This window comes from Lolium rigidum, chromosome 6, assembly GCF_022539505.1.
Source record: "Lolium rigidum isolate FL_2022 chromosome 6, APGP_CSIRO_Lrig_0.1, whole genome shotgun sequence".
Lineage (NCBI taxonomy): Eukaryota > Viridiplantae > Streptophyta > Magnoliopsida > Poales > Poaceae > Lolium > Lolium rigidum.
Window position 1 is genome coordinate 183,216,095 of NC_061513.1, and position 18,141 is coordinate 183,234,235.

Sequence of the window (18,141 nt, forward strand, 5' to 3'; positions counted from 1 at the left end):
CGGCGCTTCTGACGCGAACGACAACCCACTCCGCACCGCCCGACGCCGGACGCCGCCATTGCTGCAGCAAACCTGCGCCGGCCGACGACGCCTCCGTCGCCGTCCAAACCGGCATGTCGCCGTCCAGACCGGCCTTTCGCCGCCGCGCTTCTGACGCGCACGACAGCCCAGTCTGCACCACCGGCCGCCACCATTGCTGCGCCCAGCCACAACGTAAAACCGTCCGGCCATCCGTCTGTCCAGAACGACCACCGCCACTGCACCGCCGGGCGCCTGATCTGCACCGCCGGCCGCCTCCTGCCGACCATCGCCACTGCTGCGCCGTCCGGCGTCGTCTCCGGCCACCCGTCCACAAATCGACGACAGGCGCCCAGGGTGGAACCAACGCTGCAGGGATTGCAGCTTCTCTTTTGAATTTACAAGTCTGCAAAATCAAAGGTTTGTTTTCACAAGTGCACACACTGCTATCTATTTTCTTTCTATCTTTCTACCATACGTTGTCACAAATAGAGAAGCTATAAATATGAGGGAACATTAGATGAATTTATATCACTCATGCTCGGCAACCTCGACATGAAAAAACAGATATATGTGATTCTAGCTTAAGTGTGAATGTAAAAAATGGGTTTGAATTGTAAGATCTAAATATAGGGAAGAGCGGATGAATTCATATCGCTGCTGCTTCGCAACCTCAGCATAAGTATACATGATAATGATGATAATGTTAGAATGGAAATAGTAATGACAGAGAGGAGATGATTGGTCAGTACATTGACGAAGCTCATTTGCAAGGTGAGGTAGTCCACCTTGGTGACTGATGTGAATATCTACCTAAAGAAGGCAACCTGAGACCAAACAGTACAAACGTAAGTTACAAGAGCTTTTAGCTAACCTGGCTGAAAAATCACATGAGGGAGAAAGGTTTGCATAAGCTGCTCCAATCAAGAATAAAAATGTACTTCAATTGTAAAAACTGAATAGAGTTAATAGCAAATCAATTTTTCTGCCAACGATGCCATCTATTTTCTTATATATCATGTATTTTAGTATTAGTGCTAATTCTTGGTTTTCCATGGTCAATATTTTCTGAATATAATTTAAACCAGAGCCTTAATTGTTCAAGTAATTGATAGTTAATTTTGATGGACGGAGGAAGCACAGATCATAATGTCATCTTCTAGCCACCATCCATTTCAGGACATAACTAACAGGAAAGTACAAGGTAAGTAACATGAACCTAAATATGTCATCTATGCAACAGCATTGTGAGCAATGTAAAAAACTAAAAACCCAGAGCAATTACACAGCTGCAGATCCTAAGGAAGTCAAAAGGCAGAGAAATAGAGAGAGGTATGCAAAAAATAAAGATGAGATTTCAAATCGCCGGCGCCAAGCACGGGAGTTAAAAAGCAGCCAACAGACCCAGGGATTGCTGAAAACACCTTATGTCATTCTCAAACTACTGGGCAACTTGATGTCACCCAACAGCAGTACAGAGCACCTGCAGGAGGTAATGTGTTCTATTATGTTTCTGTAATGCAAAATTATATACGGAATTCTGAATTTTTTTGGTCGAGAATGTAATTGTAGGTATGGATCCAATTGTTCAGCAAAACGGGCCATCTATGATGACTACTATATCTGAATCATCGCAATTATTAGATGGAAAATCTTTGTTAAGTATGAACAATGAGTCCAAAGGTATGTAACATCAACCTAAAACATCATATATAATTATTGAAAGGTACAAAAGTTGTGTAGTGCATATGAAGATGAACCTACATGGGTCAGGCATAAATAAATTTTCCTAAGTAGTTTAATCCTACTTCCAGCACAGCCCCACTTCTAACTCCTGAAATGCTACACTGGTTCAACAACAGTGCTCAAGTTATAGCCACGCCGTACTTTTATGAGTTATGCACATGGACAAATTGTTTTCTAGCGACGAGGTGCCACTGCATACAAGAACGAGCTAACTTTCTCCATCTCCTCATATATTCATTATACGCCTCAGTTCATTATACGCAATAATAGAAGAGTGTGGCAAAGGCATTTGTACTCATATCAATTTGAGATTCGAAACATGCCCAGTTATAGGCGATTGTGCAGGGTATGGATTACAGCAGCAATGTACATAAGAATTTGGATGTCTAGATGAATGTACATGTAGCCAAATTTCTCTTTTTATCTAGCATAGAGAAAAAAAACATAGATCGAGTCTTTTTTTTGAGGGGGAAACCTAGATCGACACTGACCACAAAGAAAACCATCATATGGACTGTTCAAAGAAGCTAAAAATGGTTGAGTCGTACTCTGCATTCAATTCCCTAGATTCAGTGATTGGACTTTGGCATACGCTCAACAAAGTTCTTCTACAAAAGTTGGTTGTGTCCAGATTCAGTGATTAGAATTAGGCCATAAAACTTGTACCAACTAAACAGAGATCCTCTGAATTACCCATCTTGCAGTCTACAGTGACGATTTACTCATGGCTTTGCCATGCACTTAACTATCAATTGGTCCTGCAACATTACAGCCGACCTTGAAAACAACATCGATCTACTACGTTTTGTTCGAATAATTAAATACTGAAAGGAGAAGCAGTGGTCTGACCTCGAGTCATCGGTGGTTGAGGTCGGTGGTGGCGCCGCTCCTACTTTCTCTTGCTAGGGTCTGGCCGCCATTCTGAGACACTAGGGACTAACGGGAACTGAGGATGGCGAAGAGTCCCTTGTTCCACCTGCGGTGCCGACGCCGGAAAGAGTGTAGGGGAGGACGCCATGACCAAGGGAGGAGAGGGGAGTTCACAATTCTCATTGTGTTTGCCTATAAATTAAATTATATAGGAGTTGGGGGGAAGAGTCAATAAATAAAATTGACAATACTCAAGACATCAGATTATACATTTATACTCAGTGATGAACTAAAGCCTGTCATATAGACAAACATCCAAAATAGACACATTAATTCCATAATTAGGCTTACCACACCAAACTCTTCCGGATATGCACCACGATTCTCAAGACAGCTGCCCTTCCCAACCTGAGCACGACAAGTTATCTGTGATACAATTGATAAGTTAAAATGCAATCGAGACTGTGTACAGAAGTATAAACCAAATAAAAGGATGCTAACCTGTCCAGCAGGAACACTAAGATCACCAGTCAACTTAACTGCATACTCGAAAAACCCAACTTCATGAGTACTATTCCAGTGACCAAACTTTCAACAGAGCTGCACAATGCCACAACTTCAGGTGCATATGGAATAAATGCTCCTATACAGAGACCTAAATGTAGACAAGGAATCCACCTGTCGGTCTAAATAAGCAAGCAGGACAACGACTTAACTGAACTTCATCACATGGATCTGAGCTATTTGAGTCTGTAGTGATCCGACTGAAAATGCTATTCTCAGTCAGCACCAACTAAAGGTACAGAAAATGAGTGGACTTTGAAGGTGTAAAATAATGTTGAATAAAGCACCAACCAGGCCCAGGACAGTTCTCTTAAAAACATTTGTGTTCCCTTCAATATTATGAGAAGAAAATCAGTCCAAGCGACTTGTTTCCTGTCAGGAAACAAGATGTAAACCATCAAATTTTCCAATGATAGGGTGCAATCCCTTGCATACCCGGGCTTCTTCCAGAAACTTTGTGAGTACTTGCTGGAAGGCATAAATTAAGATCGTGTTAACTTGAGATTCTGCTTCTGTTCCTAAGTAGAAAGATTATGCAGAAATAGGTCAAAATAACAGAAAAACTCTTCACCAATTTTTTTTGTCAAAGATAACAGTTATTGAAGGATAAGGCCTAAGGATGTACAAACATCATATCATCTTGATACTGAACTCTTGACTTATCGTCTATGAGTTCCCAAGTAATTATGTTCTTCTTTTCAGAACTAATAGTAAAGGGATGTGTTAAACTGTGTCTTATATCTGTACAACACAAACATATTTATCTCTGCAGAAATCTACACCTTTACGGGTATGGTCTCCTAAAAAGTTATGCTCACTTGATGTGTTTATGATGGAAAGATGCCAATTATTTTAAGAGAAAAAAAAAACTGCTGCAAGACAATGTAATATGCAATTAAATAAGGTTTTGTGGAATGAAAACCTCTCTTCGTTGATCTGACATGAAAGAGTGTGATGGAAGAATGATCCCTGCAAAAAAAAAGCAATTACCAAAGATCTGATTAGTGGTTGTTGTAAGGGCCTGGAATGACCAAAAAATTGTCAACAAAAATCTACTCAAGAACACTACAGAGCGAGCACAATCAGTAGTACTCAGTATCAACTAGATATTGGCCAATAATATTTCATTGAGATGGCAATGGATCTATGTACAAACTTACACTAATTGTTTATAGTGCAGGACAGTAGGACACCAACCTATTTACAATTTGGAGAAGGCAAATGAACAATTGTGTTATCGAATGGGATTTCCTGGAGTGTGGACTGTGGAGACGAGAGGGAACTGATGAACCTTGTGGAGATGCGGGGGCGTTGGAGAAGCACAGAAATGGTAGGATGCGGGCAATCTGCTGGGCAGACTTCTCCGGCAGTAATTGCGGTCACGGAGGGTGAGGCAGGAAGGTGCGCCGGCCACTCCGGGAGACTCGCGGCATGGCCAACCCATCGGAGCAGGGCTTCCTCGCGGCGTCCTTCGGCGCTTGGTCCGATCCACCTGCTTGTCCCACGGAAGGAGAATGCAGCGATGTGGAGCTCTCCAGCACCCGCGCGGTGGCCGCGGCCGAGAATCCGGTGGACATGAGGTCCGTGTCTCCGCCTCCGTCGGCGTGAGGAAATGGTGGCAGCGGCAGGAGGCAGAGGATGGAGGAGCCGGAACTTGCGGCAGCAGCAGGAAGGCTGGGATAGCGGAGGTGGTCGCGCCAGCTGCGTGGGAGGCAGCAGTCCTCTCGCCGTCTCCTGGAGGCAGGGGAGCGGCCGCTGGTACACGCGTCGTCGGCGGGGAGCAGTGGAGGGGAAGCTCCATGCGGCTCTGGGAGAGAGAAGAGTGGAAGTGGTAGTGTCATCCCATCCCCTCAAATTCTTTGAACCAAACAGAAAGTGGGATCACCCTAATGTGGATCGTCCCATCCTTAAAATCTGATCCATCCCATCCCATACATATTGGTCCATCAACCAAACGGACCCTAAGAACATATGTTCGATTCCAGCCCGTTAGCGGTGGGCGACATCACCTAGACCAAGGTACTTCTTCTTTATCTTCTCCACTTGTAATTGATCTTTTCAAAAAGATTTATATATTATCCTTAATGAGTGCGAATTTCTCTGTTTAATATAGCCTGGCTATAACCTTTCCGATTCCTGCGACTACGGATAAATCCTTTAATGAAAATAGCCGCTAATAGCCCTGCTATATCTCAGTTTGTATCTATTTAGCCCCAATTTAGCCCAATAACGGCTATCTTCCCGCTCAACTGGCCAAAAAAACTTGACCGAAAATTTTCAGATCCACCTAATTTATGGATACCACTATGTCATAAATTCCTGCTACTTAATGATATTGTAATATTTAGGTATAATTATGTTCTTAACTATATGTGTGAACTATGTTTTGAATAGATCTATATGTGAACTATGTTTGGTTATGTGCATCTCTTATGTGATTATATTACTATGTTGTGCATCTGTGAATTATTGCCGAAATATTGAGTTTTTTCCCTATTATTTAGCAAATCGGCTATATAATTTTAGTCAGCTATAGTCCGGCTATAGCCTTTTTATAGCTTCAAAAATCGCTGTGGCTATAAGCTATAGCCCGCTATATTAACCAGACGTAAATTTCAACCTTTTGGGAATAAGCCAAGATTGAATATCTCTTATGTTTTATTTTGGCAAAAATAAATATTAGGCGTTTGCTTTTGGTCTAGCTAACATTGAGATTATATTAATATTTTTCAAATCCTCTTCGCCTTTGAATAATAATCAGAACTATTATAATATCTTTATATTGTAGATGTTTTCACTTAATTACACTAAAATAATCGCTAAAGTTGCTCTAAAAAAAATCGCTAAATTATGTAACCACGTGGATCATGATGCGATTTGTGGATGTTAAATTTTATGAGAAATATTTTGTCTAACATTACTAAATATTTATTTCCTTGATGATATCATGGTACAGTTTTATGACCTGGTTGATGATGACTAGATTATTCATGTGTCATGTTCTTTGATAAGAAAATTCTCTTTCAGGATGGCATTGTTCATTTTGTACCTGGTTTCGCGCTTCGGGAATTTTTCCTTATATAGTGCATGTACGAAGCAATCGGTTACACCGTTGGGTCATGCGACATATTTAAGTGGCTCCATGAAAAAAACTACAACACGATTAATTTAATTAAAAATAATAAAAATTTAATGATATGTGTTATATTTTTTAGACGTGTGTTACACGTGCACCCTTACTATGGAATGAAAGAAACGACCAGATCTTCAAGGGACTAGAGCCCTCTTTCGCTTGGTTGAAAGTGCGTTTTTGCCAGAGTGATATTCAGCTTGGTTGCTAATAATTTTTGTTTAACCCTTGTTCTTGTTCCGTAAGTTAGACCTCCCTCCTATAATCTCCTATAATGTAAATACCCACTTTAAAGTTATTTTGTTGCCAGTTTGGGCCTTAAGAGCATCTCCAGTCGTGTCCCCAAAGCGTCCTCCAAATCAATTTGGGGCGCGCCGGACCAAAAAATGGTTCCAGTCGCGTCCCCCAAAGCCCATTTTTGTCCGGCACCCCCCGATACGGTGTCCGGCGCCCCGAGCCTGTTCCCGTCCCACAGGGACGCACCGGGCACGCCGGACACAACGAAAAGCGACGCGGGCCCGATGCGTCAGCGGCTCGGAAGCCTAAAACCCCGCCGCGTACCTTTGGTCAAGCGACGTTAATGGCGTCCATGTTTTCCCAGGCGACGCAGGGACGCATCTCGTCGTGCATGGCCGCGTGGCCGTCCGTGCCGGCGTTATTGCGTGCAACCACCCGCTGCCGCCGATGTACACTAAGACGCCCTGCAGTTCGTCCCCCAGTTTCTCACCGCTCCCAAACCTTCTCGTCGCCGCCGCCTCCCCCCTCACAGATCTTTTCCTCGCCGCTCCAAAAATGTTGGGCTCGTCCTCCCGCAAGATCGCCGCGGCGAACGGCTTCGGCCGCGGCAACCTAACCGTGCCGGAGGTGTGGGCGCTGTACCACGCCCGATATCCAGTCCCGCCGGACATGCGGCCGCCAAGCAGCGGCGGCTGGAAGATGGCCGTGAACGGCATTGGCGTCCCGCCGCCACCGAAGCCGGGCACGGACCAATGGAGGGATGGCATCAACGCCCGGCGGGCTCAACTCACCGCCAACGAGCGGTTGGATCCGACGTGGGCGGCCAACAACAACGACGACTGGTGGAAGACGTACTTCAAGGCGAAGTACGACGTCGAGATGCACAGCACCCACGGGCTCGTCGGCGGGCCCAACAGCTGGAACAAGGACGGTCGCTCCCCGTTGCAGGGCGTTCCGGGCGCACCCTCGAGAACGTCATCCGCGGCATCCGCAACGGCGCTCCAAGGTTGGAGACGCCGTCGTCACCGCCACCGTCTCCTCGAGGAGGACCAGCGCAATGGCAGCCGAGGAGGACGACGTACTCGTCCTCCTCGAACTCTTCTTCCTTAGGACCGGCCCGATCGACGCCGTCCTCGTCGTACCCCTCGGTGCCCTACAACGTCCCCAAACGCGAGGTGAAAGAGGAGCCAGCGATGCCCGTCAACACGAGGTGTGGCGGCAGCGGCAGCCGGCGGCAGCAAGAGAGGCGCGGCGGCGCCCTCCTCATCCCGAAGCCGGAGGTGAAGGAGGAGCCGGAGGAAGCGGCGCAGCGGCGGCGGCGGCGGAGTACGAGCGGCGAGCGGCGGCTCATCGCCGGCGGCGACGACCCCGAGGATCGCCCAGTGTCAGCGGGCGGCGTTCTTGGCGTCGCTCAACGACAAGGACGCCTAGAGGGGCGACGTCGAGACGGCGATCGCCATGTCCATCCGCGTCTCCGGCAAGCCGCTCGTGGACCTCACCGACGACGGCAAGGCAGGACCAAGCGGCTTGGTGAAGGACGAGCCCGTCCCCGAGCGCGTCAAGCAGGAGGTCGTCACCGACGAGATGTACAACTTCCAGCAGTACTACGACGCCTCCGGCCGCCGCAAGTACTTCTAGATTAGGTTTAGTTTAAATTTAGTCAAATTTCGTTCAAAACTATGTAAGTTTGGACGAATCTAATCTAATCGAATCTCGCTTAAGTTTAAAATTTCCGAAGTTTTGTTTGAGGACGCGACTGGGGAGCAACGTCCTCCAAACGCGACACGAATGAAACACGTCCACCAAATGCTCAATCCGGGCGCTCTTAGGGGACGCTTCGGGACCCGAGTGGAGAGTCTAAGTATGAAAATTTTAACTTCCTTCTCAATCTGCCTTGTTTACTCGAGACTTTGCTTACTGCAAGAAAAAACGTTACACTTTTGCATACTCTTGGAAACACTGAAGTGCTGCACCCGGACCCGATCTGAAGCTTGCCCGTGGTGGCGACTTTGGCGATTTGCCGGCGACTGACGTGATGCCGTTCTACTGTAATTCCCTTCTAGTTTGTTCTCAATCTGCCTTGTTTGCTTGATTCCTCCCGGATCCCTTCCCCTTTTCATCCTTCCAGCTTCAAAATCCCCAAATCAAGGTTCACAGAAACAAGGCAGATTGAGAAGGAAATAGAAGGGAATTGCCGTCGGCGATCTTGCTGCTCCACCACCGATTTGCCTGCATCCTCTTCGTCCCTCACCACAAGCTTCCTCTCCGACTGAGACGTACCCCTCGCCCACCTTCTCCCGCTGTGACGGTGAAGCCAGCCTCTCATTGTTTTCGTTGTTCCCCGGCTTACCAGCAAGAAAAAAAAATTCGCTGGACTCGCCCGCCCCACTGGTTACCACCACGACGACGCCTTGGATTGCTGCTCGATTTCCACTTGTCTCGCCGAGTCCAGCGTTTCCCTCGCTGACCTCCTCCTACAGGGCGCCGATCCACTAGCGAAGCATTCCCAAATTCAGAAGCCAAACACTCACTGGCTTCCCCACAAATCAAAAGGAGCGCATATAGTCCACAAAGGCGCAGGAAGAAGCAACATACGCTATGAAGGCCCTCGGATGGATCAACTCCGCAAAAGCACAGGTAACCTTCATCTCCGAAATTAAATCTTCCAAAGTTAAATCTGTTGATCTTGTTACTAGGTTTAACATGTCTGATAGTATTGTCGTCCCTTCTCGACGACGCTCGGGTGGTCTGTGGCTAATGTGGACTGCTGATCTTCAAGTCTCTGTGCATACCGCTAATTTCCATGTTATCTTAGCTACGGTGGTTAATAGTACTAGTAATAAGCAGTTTGGTCTTGTGTGTATTTATGGTGATCCCTATCATCAAGAGACTAACCATATCTGGGAACAGGTTGCCGCTTTTGTTTATGATAACTCCAATTTGCCTTTGCTTTGTATTGGGGATATGAATGAATTGTTATATGATATGGATAAAAGTTCCGCGAATGTTGATCGCTTTCGTATGAATGCTTTTCGTGCTTTAGTGAAACAATGTGGTTTGTTTGATCTTGCTTTTAGTGGCCCTGCCTACACCTGGACTAACAGGCGCTTTTCCTCCAATCCTATCTATGAAAGGCTTGATCGTTGTTTAGTTAATGCAGAGTGGTGTGATGCTTATCCTATTTCAAATGTTTATAACTTGCCTCTTATTCATACCCTTAGTGATCATGCGCCTATTTTACTTTCTACTGATGGGCCTGTTCGAAAAATTAAGCATTCTTTCAAATTTGAAAATTGGTGGATAAAGGAAGAGGATTTTAAGTCTTATGCAAAAACTGCTTGGTTATCCTCTACAAATATATCTTTCTCGGCCAGAACTAACCAACTTGCAGGTGTCCTAAAGATTTGGTGTAAAAAGAAAAAACCCTTGCAACAGGAGCTTAACAATATAGAAGAAGAGCTCAAACAAATTCAGATGAAACCATTGCAGGAACAAGACCATCAATTGGAAGCAACTCTGTCAACCAGGTATGAGCAAACTATGACGAAACTAACAGATTCATATATGCAGAGAGCAAAAAAGCAGTGGGCCAAAAGTGGAGATAGAAATACTTCTTTCTTCCACCATGCTATTGTTAAACGCAGGCGAAGAAATACTATAGTTTCTGTCAAAGATGAAAATGATGTTGTGCAATTCATGCCAAATCAGATCAGCAATACTTTTGTAAGCTATTTTAGATCTATTTTTGCCGCTTCAAATCCTATCAATGGCAGGCCCTTCCTCGGAACCCAACCTCCTCAAAACAATCAGGATTATTACACCTACACTATTCCAGATAATCAGGAAATTTGGGAAACTCTAAAGGATATGAAAAGAAATGCGTCGCCTGGACCGGATGGATTCAATGTGGAGTTTTACGTAGCAACCTGGGCTTGGATTGGACAAGATGTTGTCCAGCTGGTAAGAAACTTCTTCCAAACAGGTATTATGCCAGCTCATATAAATGACACTCACATTGCTTTGATTCCAAAGAAACTTGTTCCTTTAGTTCCTGCAGATTATAGACCTATTAGTCTGTGTAATGTCATTTATAAAATTATTGTGAAATGCCTAGCAAAAAGACTCAAGCCACACTTGCCAGAGGGTAGACGTATTAGCAACAATATTATTATTGCCCAAGAAATTACTCACTCTTTTGCTCTCAGCTCCTGGAAGAACCAAGCTTTCATGCTTAAAATAGACCTTGCAAAAGCTTTTGATCGGCTTGAATGGAGTTTCATTGTCGCGGCCCTTTCTCGTAAAGGGTTGCACGAGCATTTCATTTATTTGGTTCATGCTTGTATTTCCTCGCCAACTTTTTCCGTCCTCATAAATGGACAACCGTTTGCGAGTTTCCGAGGCAACAGGGGTATTAGACAAGGATGCCCTCTGTCTCCTTATTTGTTTGTTCTCGCGACTAATGAACTTTCCATTGCTCTTCAAGAAGCTATGACAGCTAACTCGCTTGCAGGAATAACTTTAGGGCCAAATTGCCCTCGGATCCACTCTCTTCTTTTTGCAGATGATTACTGGTTTGTGGACAGGCAACAGAGCAAGAGGCAACTCAGATGAATGCTATTCTTCAAACCTTCTGTTCCAGGTCAGGACAAACTCCAAGCTGGTCCAAGTCAGGGATCATTTTCAGCAAGCATGTCCCTACAATTACTAGGCAAACAATCAAGCAAATTTTTCCTGTTCCTAACATAGACAACAACTTTATTCATCTTGGACACCCTCTTATCATTCCTGGGAAAGATAGAACAACGGCTTACAACTTTGTCTTTGACAAATTCAAATCTAAATTGAGCACATACAAAGCGGACAAGCTTTCTCATGCTACTAGATTAGAACTCATCAAATCTGTTTTCTCTTCAATCCAACTACATGTCAAATATTCTCTTCACCAAGAAATTCATAGCCAAGCTTACCGCCATCATCCGAAATTTCTGGTGGACGGGGGTTAGAGAGGAGACAAACTCAAAAGATTTATGTCTTAGAGCTTGGAAGGACATTTGCACACCAAAAAGTGAAGGCGGTCTTGGCATTCGCAACATCCAAGCCATGAACCAAGCCCTTATCCTCATGGCGGCATGGAGAATTGCAGAGGCTCCAACTCATGATTTCCTCCATGCTATCCTAAAGTCCAAATATTTTCATGACTCCTCAATTTGGCGTCCAAATCCAAATATTCCCAAGTCAGCTTTTTGGGCCTCCATTCTCAAGATCCTACCTATTCTTAAGTCTAATTGCTTTTATCAAATTACACAAGGATGCATCTCTGTTTGGAGCACTCCTTGGTGTAAAGATTGGTCTACTATTTATGATCATCTAATTATTCAGACACCAGGATATACTTACCCTGCATATGTGAGGGATCTGTGGCTCCCGGAGCAACAAGCTTGGAATGCCCAACTGATCGATGCACTTTTCCAGCAACCTTTTGCAACGTACATAAAACAGACCCCTCTTATCAGCTCCCAAGAAAAGGACATTCTCTGTTGGAAACCTACAACATCGGGAAAATGCAACACTAAAAGTGCTTATCATGTTTGCTTACAGAGACTGCAGGAAATAGGTGAACCGGCTCCAAGGCAAGTACATCCGGTAACTATTCAGCTTCTCCAACAAATATGGCGAAACAAGCAAATGACCCCGAGAGTGCAAACATTCGGATGGAGATTTCTAAGACGAGCAATGCCGACAGGAGCCAGAGCAGGTAAGTACTCTACTCATATAAGCACTTTATGTTCTAGGTGTGGTTTAGAAGAAACAGATATACATCTCTTTTTTACTTTTCACTTTACACGTGTGGCCTGGTTTACTTATCCCTGGTTCATTAGATCAGAGCTACTTGTGAACAACTGCAACTCTCTTTCCCAGATTTTGACCAAGTTTATGACCATTAATCACCCTCATGCCTCTTTGGAAAATATTCTGACTTTTATGTGGTGTCTTTGGAAATCTAGAAACGACAACTTATTCTGTAGAAAACCAGGGGCTCCTCATCAGGTGTTCCAAGCGGCAAGGGCTATTCAACTAAACATGGAGATGCAAGATCCTAGTGTTGTTTTTTCATTGCAGATTCAATCCAACGCAAGCAGGGAGCATGCAGCCAAGCAGAATACCGATACGGCTTATTTTTTCCCACCTCAGGGATCAACAATCTCTACTGATCTTCACATTTCAGGAGTCAAAATTTTCTCGGATGCCTCATGGAAAGCTACAAGTATTCCTGGAAGATATGGTTCGCAGGCTATTGGTATTGGACTCTATATTCAGATTCAAAGCAACCAGACCAAATGTGACGTTATGATCCAGGCTTCGACTGAGCAGACGTCCACACCACTTAAAGCTGAGGCGGCGGCTCTTCTTTTCGCAGTGAAGGTGGCTAGATTACTCAAACTACAGGAAGTTACCTTCTTGAAAGATAATCTCTCTCTTGCAAAAGCTGCAGCAACATGCTCCATTTCGGCGCATCAAGTTCCGTGGGAACTCAGAGAAGTTCTTGCCTCCTTTTTTCAAGCATCTGCTCATCTGCAGGCATCAATATATCATGTCAAACGAGACCTCAATGGTGTGCTATCAATATATCATGCCAAACGAGACCTCAATGGTGTAGCACACATACAAGGCTCTCGAAGCAAAGTCTGAGTTTTAGATGCAATTGTTCAGCTCATAGAAGTAGCCTTTGTCCTATTTGTGCTGATCTCCATTATGCAGATATAACAGGCTATGTAATGCACTCTGTATTTTGTCATTGAGCTGAATGAAATTGGCGCCCCTGGCGCCTATCTTTGTTCAAAAAAAAGTAAGAAAATTTTAACACCGTAGAGGCTTCCCCCCACGGTAGAGTTGTCGAAATAAAAACTTCTAAATTTAATCAAAATCAAATAAAGTCGACTTAGGAAAAAATTATAAATATACTTATTCCTGGATGGAGGGTAATCGACAAAGCACACGCAGAATAAATGGACAAGTCCCAAATGACTGAGCTGGCACGAACGTTGCAATGGGCTGTGTATAGGATTTGGCAGGAGAAAGGTCCATGTGCCAAGAACTAACCTAAGAAATATTCTCATTGTGGCCAGTGGGTTATGTGAAGGGAGCTATATTCTTTCTTTTGTACTCCCGACATTTATTATGGATCAGAGAGAGTACTATTTTTGTAACGGTATTCTTTTGCTACTAACATAAGAAAGTAATACTGCCGGATAAGAGAACGTGTGGAGAAAACGTGTGAATGATTTGTGGCAGAATTTCATAATGTGCATGGTGGAACTAGACGTCATGGGAGCGACTACGCGTATGAATTATTATTGTTGTGGACACTATAACATGACAACCTGTAAACACAACCATTTGCTAGGAGGCAAGGAAGACTTGGCCATTTGACGAGCCCAACAAAAGGAACAAGCCGCACTGGCCACAAAAATCTCTCTCACTCCACATATATCCGTCTACTCATCCAGATAGTCACTTACGCCTGCTGGTCCGGCGCGAAATGCGCCAATTTCTGTTGAATCAGCCAGTGGATTGTCAGATTCCAGTGCCGTTGCTCGAGGTTGTGGTAAAGGAAAAAATGACAAGAGTGGGAGAAAGCAAGGGAGGATCATAAGTGTCATAAAACAATGTACTAGCTGTGTCCATGGGCGAGACAAAGAGGACATAGCACTTTTGACTTTGCTTAATCGAGGCAAAAGCCGATGATGTCCCAAACAGAGGAAATAGTAGTTAATCCATGTGACCGCCCCCAAGATTGTTGCTTGGAGTTGAGCCTAGAGATGGTACGGGCAGTGCACTTGTGTTGGATCTTGTAATGTGCCTGCAAACAGGAGGTGGGGATTAATATTACAAGGCTGAGATTGCTGTTGAGAAGAGTACTTTCAGAGTCTGATTATGATGCGACCAGCAGTGCTGGTGTGGCGACTCATGAAGAAGGGCCCATATGCATGGGGCAGGAATGATGAGCATGCACGCACAGGATAGAAAGAAAAGAAGGGGGAGAAAGCAAAGAAGTGTCCGTTCCATCCAGCATCCCAACCAAATCTCACCCTGCCATGTCACTTTTGGACCTTTTGGTTACCTGCATACACAGTGTGAGCCAAAGCAGATTGACTGATTGATTGCTTAACCACCTCAACACTGGTGGGATTAAACCAGCGCCTAGCCCTACCAACTTCACTTCACCCTGTACCTGACTTCTTGTCACTAGGCTTTTCTTGACTGCTCCTTGCTGTAGAGGACTGGATCAGGGCCTGGTGAGCTGATGAGAGTACTAGGGAATTCATTACCAGAATAGTTGCGGGGTCACTAGGGTACATGTAGTGTAGACTTGCTGACAGTAGAACTAGTTAATTACACTGCACCATCTGATGCCAATGTGCTACATATGCATTCACCAGTGTCAACATCCAGTAGTAGAGTGACTAGAGCCTTACCTCGATAAAAAAAAGTGGTCTCGTGTTGCCTTGCCTTCCATGGCATTATTATAGCTGTTTCTGCCGTTGCCGTGCCATCGCCATAACGACTCTTCTGGTACTAGTTAAATACTTGTCGTGCTAATGACATGCCTCCCCCTCCTTCTGCTTAACCCCTGCGGTCTTCTTCCTCCCAGCTCGTAGAATTCATCAGTGCCTCTCCTCTTCTGCATCACCATCGCCATAACCTCCTAAACTTGGATTTAGCTTCCTGATCAAAGAGGACTTGAGCTCGAGAGGCAAAGCAACGAGAGGGGCTAGCTTCAAGCCTACAATGGTGGAAGCAGTGGGGTCTTTCCAGGGAAGAGGCGCCGGCCCCGGCACAACGGGGATGCGCAGCACCGGGGAGGAGGCGCAGATGGAGGAGTCCCTCGTCTTCTCTGAAACCATCAAGGTCGGTTTATCCTGTTCATTCTGTTCTTGCGTTTCTCTTCCCCTCCTTTTTTTTTCTGTCTACAACTATGCATCTTCTTTGCAACTACCTTGACGCCCAACTGACAAAACTGGTGCCGAAATCAGCATCTGGAACAAATATTGCTTGCCACCTGATGCAACTGAAGATTCAAAACAATCGCTCTATGCAGGATCTCAAGACTCTGCGGTCGCAACTCTACTCGGCGGCAGAGTATTTCGAACTATCCTACATACAAGAGGACGGAAAGCAGGCGTATGTCATATACCCATTGATTCTTCTTGTTTGCTGCACAGGAAGATCATGTCGCTAATTTGCAAGCTTCCACGCATTTGCAACTTAAAGAGCCTGGTTTGCTCATCTTTTATGTCCACGCACGTATATATGTAGGGTGGTGAGTAACCTTAAGGAGTATGCTGTGAAGGCCCTCGTCAACACTGTCGATCACCTGGGATCCATATCCTTCAAGGTCTCCAGTCTTGTCGAGCAAAAGTTCGATGAGGTCGCCGAGGCCAATTTGCGGGTCTCCTGCATCCAACAGGTTTTAGTTAACGACTCCTCACAGTAGTAATCTCAGTGTCTTATGCCTTTGCATTAACAAAGTGTTCCATTTCAGAGAACTCAAATGGGCCAAGCGTGCATGAATCGGGAAGGCCTTTCGCAGCAATCCTTGGTCATCACTGCTCCAAAGTATCACAAGCGGTACATCTTACCAGGTAAATAACCGCAAGATACCTTGCACCTGACCTATGACTGCTCCCGAGCTTGTCGGCACGTTCACGGACGCAAGAAGTGATAGGAGTTGACTTGGGTGAGATATCTTGATATCTTACTATATTGATTTTAGCAGGAGGTGAATCAATTCCCAATGCCGTCCCCAACTTCAGCGAGATGAATAAGGCCAAGAACAGGACTGCCCAGATGCAACAAGCTTTCAGCTGTAAGAATCTTCAATCCATGGAAAATACTGAATATTTTTAACTTATTTTGGAGCTGAAATATTATTATTTTTTGTTGCAGCAGCCCAACCAAAAACCAAAGACAAGCAACCTTCATTCCGGTCAGTTTCAATTTGCAAAGCACAACTCAGCCTGGGTCGTCTCTCTCCTTCTTGTTTCTCCGTTCGCAGCTAAGTTCCCAAACTGAAATTTGTCATTTGCAGCAAGCTTCGGTCAATGGCCCGTACACCTTCTCAGCGTGCACATTCATCCTCTCCGGTGCAGCATCCACGCTTCATGGCACCTTCTGAGACTGCAATACCTAACAAAAAAGGTAAAGCCAAGCTAATGTTGGTACATGAGAGCACAATACTTCTACTTCCCTGAAATGATTACAAAATTGAATATTAATGTTCCATAACCAATTTTGTTTCTCCCAAGCAGATAAAAAGTCGGATTCGCCAATTTCTTCGACAACTCCACTCACAAGGTCTGGATCGCTCTCAAAGAAGCCATCCTTGCTCAAGACATCAAGTGTCAGGGTCCAGGTAAATCAGGCCAGCTTGTGAACATAAGACCTCGAAGAGTTATATGCCTTGTAACACTGACAATATTTGTTGTTTCTGAAGATGCACACCACTTCAGATCCCAAAAGATTGGCACCGCTGCGGTCATACGCTGACAGGTACAATGAAGATTCCAAGGAAGGCGAGCAGACTCCGAAGAAGAGCAAGAAGTTTCTCAAATCGCTGCTTAGCAGGCGCAAGTCTAGAAAAGAAGAACCACTGCCCTGTTACTTCGAAGACTACTGAGTCTTGACACCAGATGGCACTACACAGTGTCCGAATAGCTCTCCTGCTTCAGCCTTCCATTGCAAAGTGTGATAAGCCTTTGACATAAAGATCGTCAGTGTATAGCAACATAATACAAGTTATTCCTCTCTCCAAAAAAGAACAGGTTATTCATGTTGATAATGTGAGCAGAAGACACAGATTCTGGAAAGATGACCCTGATCCTTTACCTGTTTTAAGACATGTGTCATGAGTTAACAGTTCTGTTCGCTCACCTGATACTCTCAGTATTCAGCGTTGAAACATGGAGTTTGTCGCCCTGAGCAGCAATCAGGAACCATGATGTCTCTTCCCATGAATGTGGTCTGAGAACCATAGAACTTGAGTCATCAACTATGTTTTGATTTGTCACCCTACTTCTACTTCATGCGCTTAATGTTGGCTAAGTGCATCTCCAGCGGCATCTCCAGCGGCGCGACGCATTTTAATATCCGCGGGCGTCCGTTTGCGTCGCGCTGCGGACGCTAAAATGACCGTTTTGTCGCGCGTCGTTTGCGTCGGGGCTGCCCGACGGCGACACATATAGGCGGCGGGACGCGGTGGCGCGGACGCATGGCGTCGCCATAACATGGTTGCGGAGGTGAGCGGCCGCCGGCAGCGAGCATCGTCATACGTGGCGCGACGCCAAGCGGCGCGCCGGCGGCGCGTTGAAAACGCATCGACGGGGTCGCCAGGCGAGCCCGACGAAACATCCGCCAGACGCGAGCAGACACTTTCCGCGTCCGCCGAGCATCCGCCAGAGACGCATATTTGGGCCAGGTTTGCGTCTCCGCGGACGGCCCGGTCACTTTGCGTCGCTCCGCTGGAGGTGGAGGTTGGAGGTGGAGGTGGTGCCAGACGCATTTCCGGTCACAGCGCA

At 45.5% G+C, this 18,141-nt stretch overlaps 2 protein-coding genes and 1 long non-coding RNA gene across 20 annotated transcripts; 2 read left to right on the forward strand and 1 right to left on the reverse strand.

The window, feature by feature from the left end:
- Window positions 1-234: 234 nt before the first annotated feature.
- On the reverse strand, window positions 235-4,687 carry LOC124667391. Of its 17 annotated transcripts, none has more exons than XR_006991250.1 (8): window positions 4,396-4,687; window positions 4,121-4,167; window positions 3,490-3,570; window positions 3,136-3,398; window positions 2,986-3,060; window positions 2,614-2,826; window positions 771-1,501; window positions 235-424 (listed from the first exon to the last, which is right to left on the reverse strand). It is a non-coding gene; the product is annotated as an uncharacterized LOC124667391 (long non-coding RNA). The 17 variants fall into 17 exon arrangements; XR_006991251.1 differs by having other exon boundaries at window positions 3,136-3,234; window positions 3,351-3,398; window positions 3,490-4,167; XR_006991240.1 differs by having other exon boundaries at window positions 3,136-3,234; window positions 3,313-3,398; window positions 3,490-4,167.
- Window positions 4,688-8,524: 3,837 nt separating this feature from the next.
- Window positions 8,525-13,255, forward strand: LOC124663618. Its single transcript, XM_047201297.1, has 2 exons — window positions 8,525-11,204; window positions 12,164-13,255. Exons 1-2 carry the CDS (start codon window positions 11,127-11,129, stop codon window positions 13,253-13,255), a joined length of 1,170 nt encoding a protein of 389 aa, XP_047057253.1. The 5' UTR covers window positions 8,525-11,126.
- Window positions 13,256-15,134: 1,879 nt separating this feature from the next.
- LOC124665678 (putative protein ABIL2) lies at window positions 15,135-17,611 on the forward strand. Of its 2 annotated transcripts, none has more exons than XM_047203067.1 (9): window positions 15,135-15,475; window positions 15,666-15,748; window positions 15,884-16,034; window positions 16,110-16,209; window positions 16,341-16,433; window positions 16,514-16,553; window positions 16,656-16,765; window positions 16,876-16,979; window positions 17,061-17,611. In XM_047203067.1, exons 1-9 carry the CDS (start codon window positions 15,356-15,358, stop codon window positions 17,241-17,243), a joined length of 984 nt encoding a protein of 327 aa, XP_047059023.1. In that variant the 5' UTR covers window positions 15,135-15,355; the 3' UTR covers window positions 17,244-17,611. The 2 variants fall into 2 exon arrangements, with proteins under 2 accessions (XP_047059023.1, XP_047059025.1); XM_047203069.1 differs by having other exon boundaries at window positions 16,344-16,433.
- Window positions 17,612-18,141: the final 530 nt, after the last annotated feature.

Coding starts and splice junctions, on each gene's coding strand:
- LOC124665678 (XM_047203067.1), top strand. CDS start 15,356: ATGGTGGAAGCAGTGGGGTCTTTCCAGGGAAGAGGCGCCGGCCCCGGC. Junction 15,749..15,883: donor CAAGAGGACGGAAAGCAGGC/GTATGTCATATA, acceptor GTATATATGTAG/GGTGGTGAGTAACCTTAAGG. Junction 16,434..16,513: donor GATGCAACAAGCTTTCAGCT/GTAAGAATCTTC, acceptor TTTTTGTTGCAG/CAGCCCAACCAAAAACCAAA.
- LOC124663618 (XM_047201297.1), top strand. CDS start 11,127: ATGATTACTGGTTTGTGGACAGGCAACAGAGCAAGAGGCAACTCAGAT. Junction 11,205..12,163: donor CTTCAAACCTTCTGTTCCAG/GTCAGGACAAAC, acceptor GTTTGCTTACAG/AGACTGCAGGAAATAGGTGA.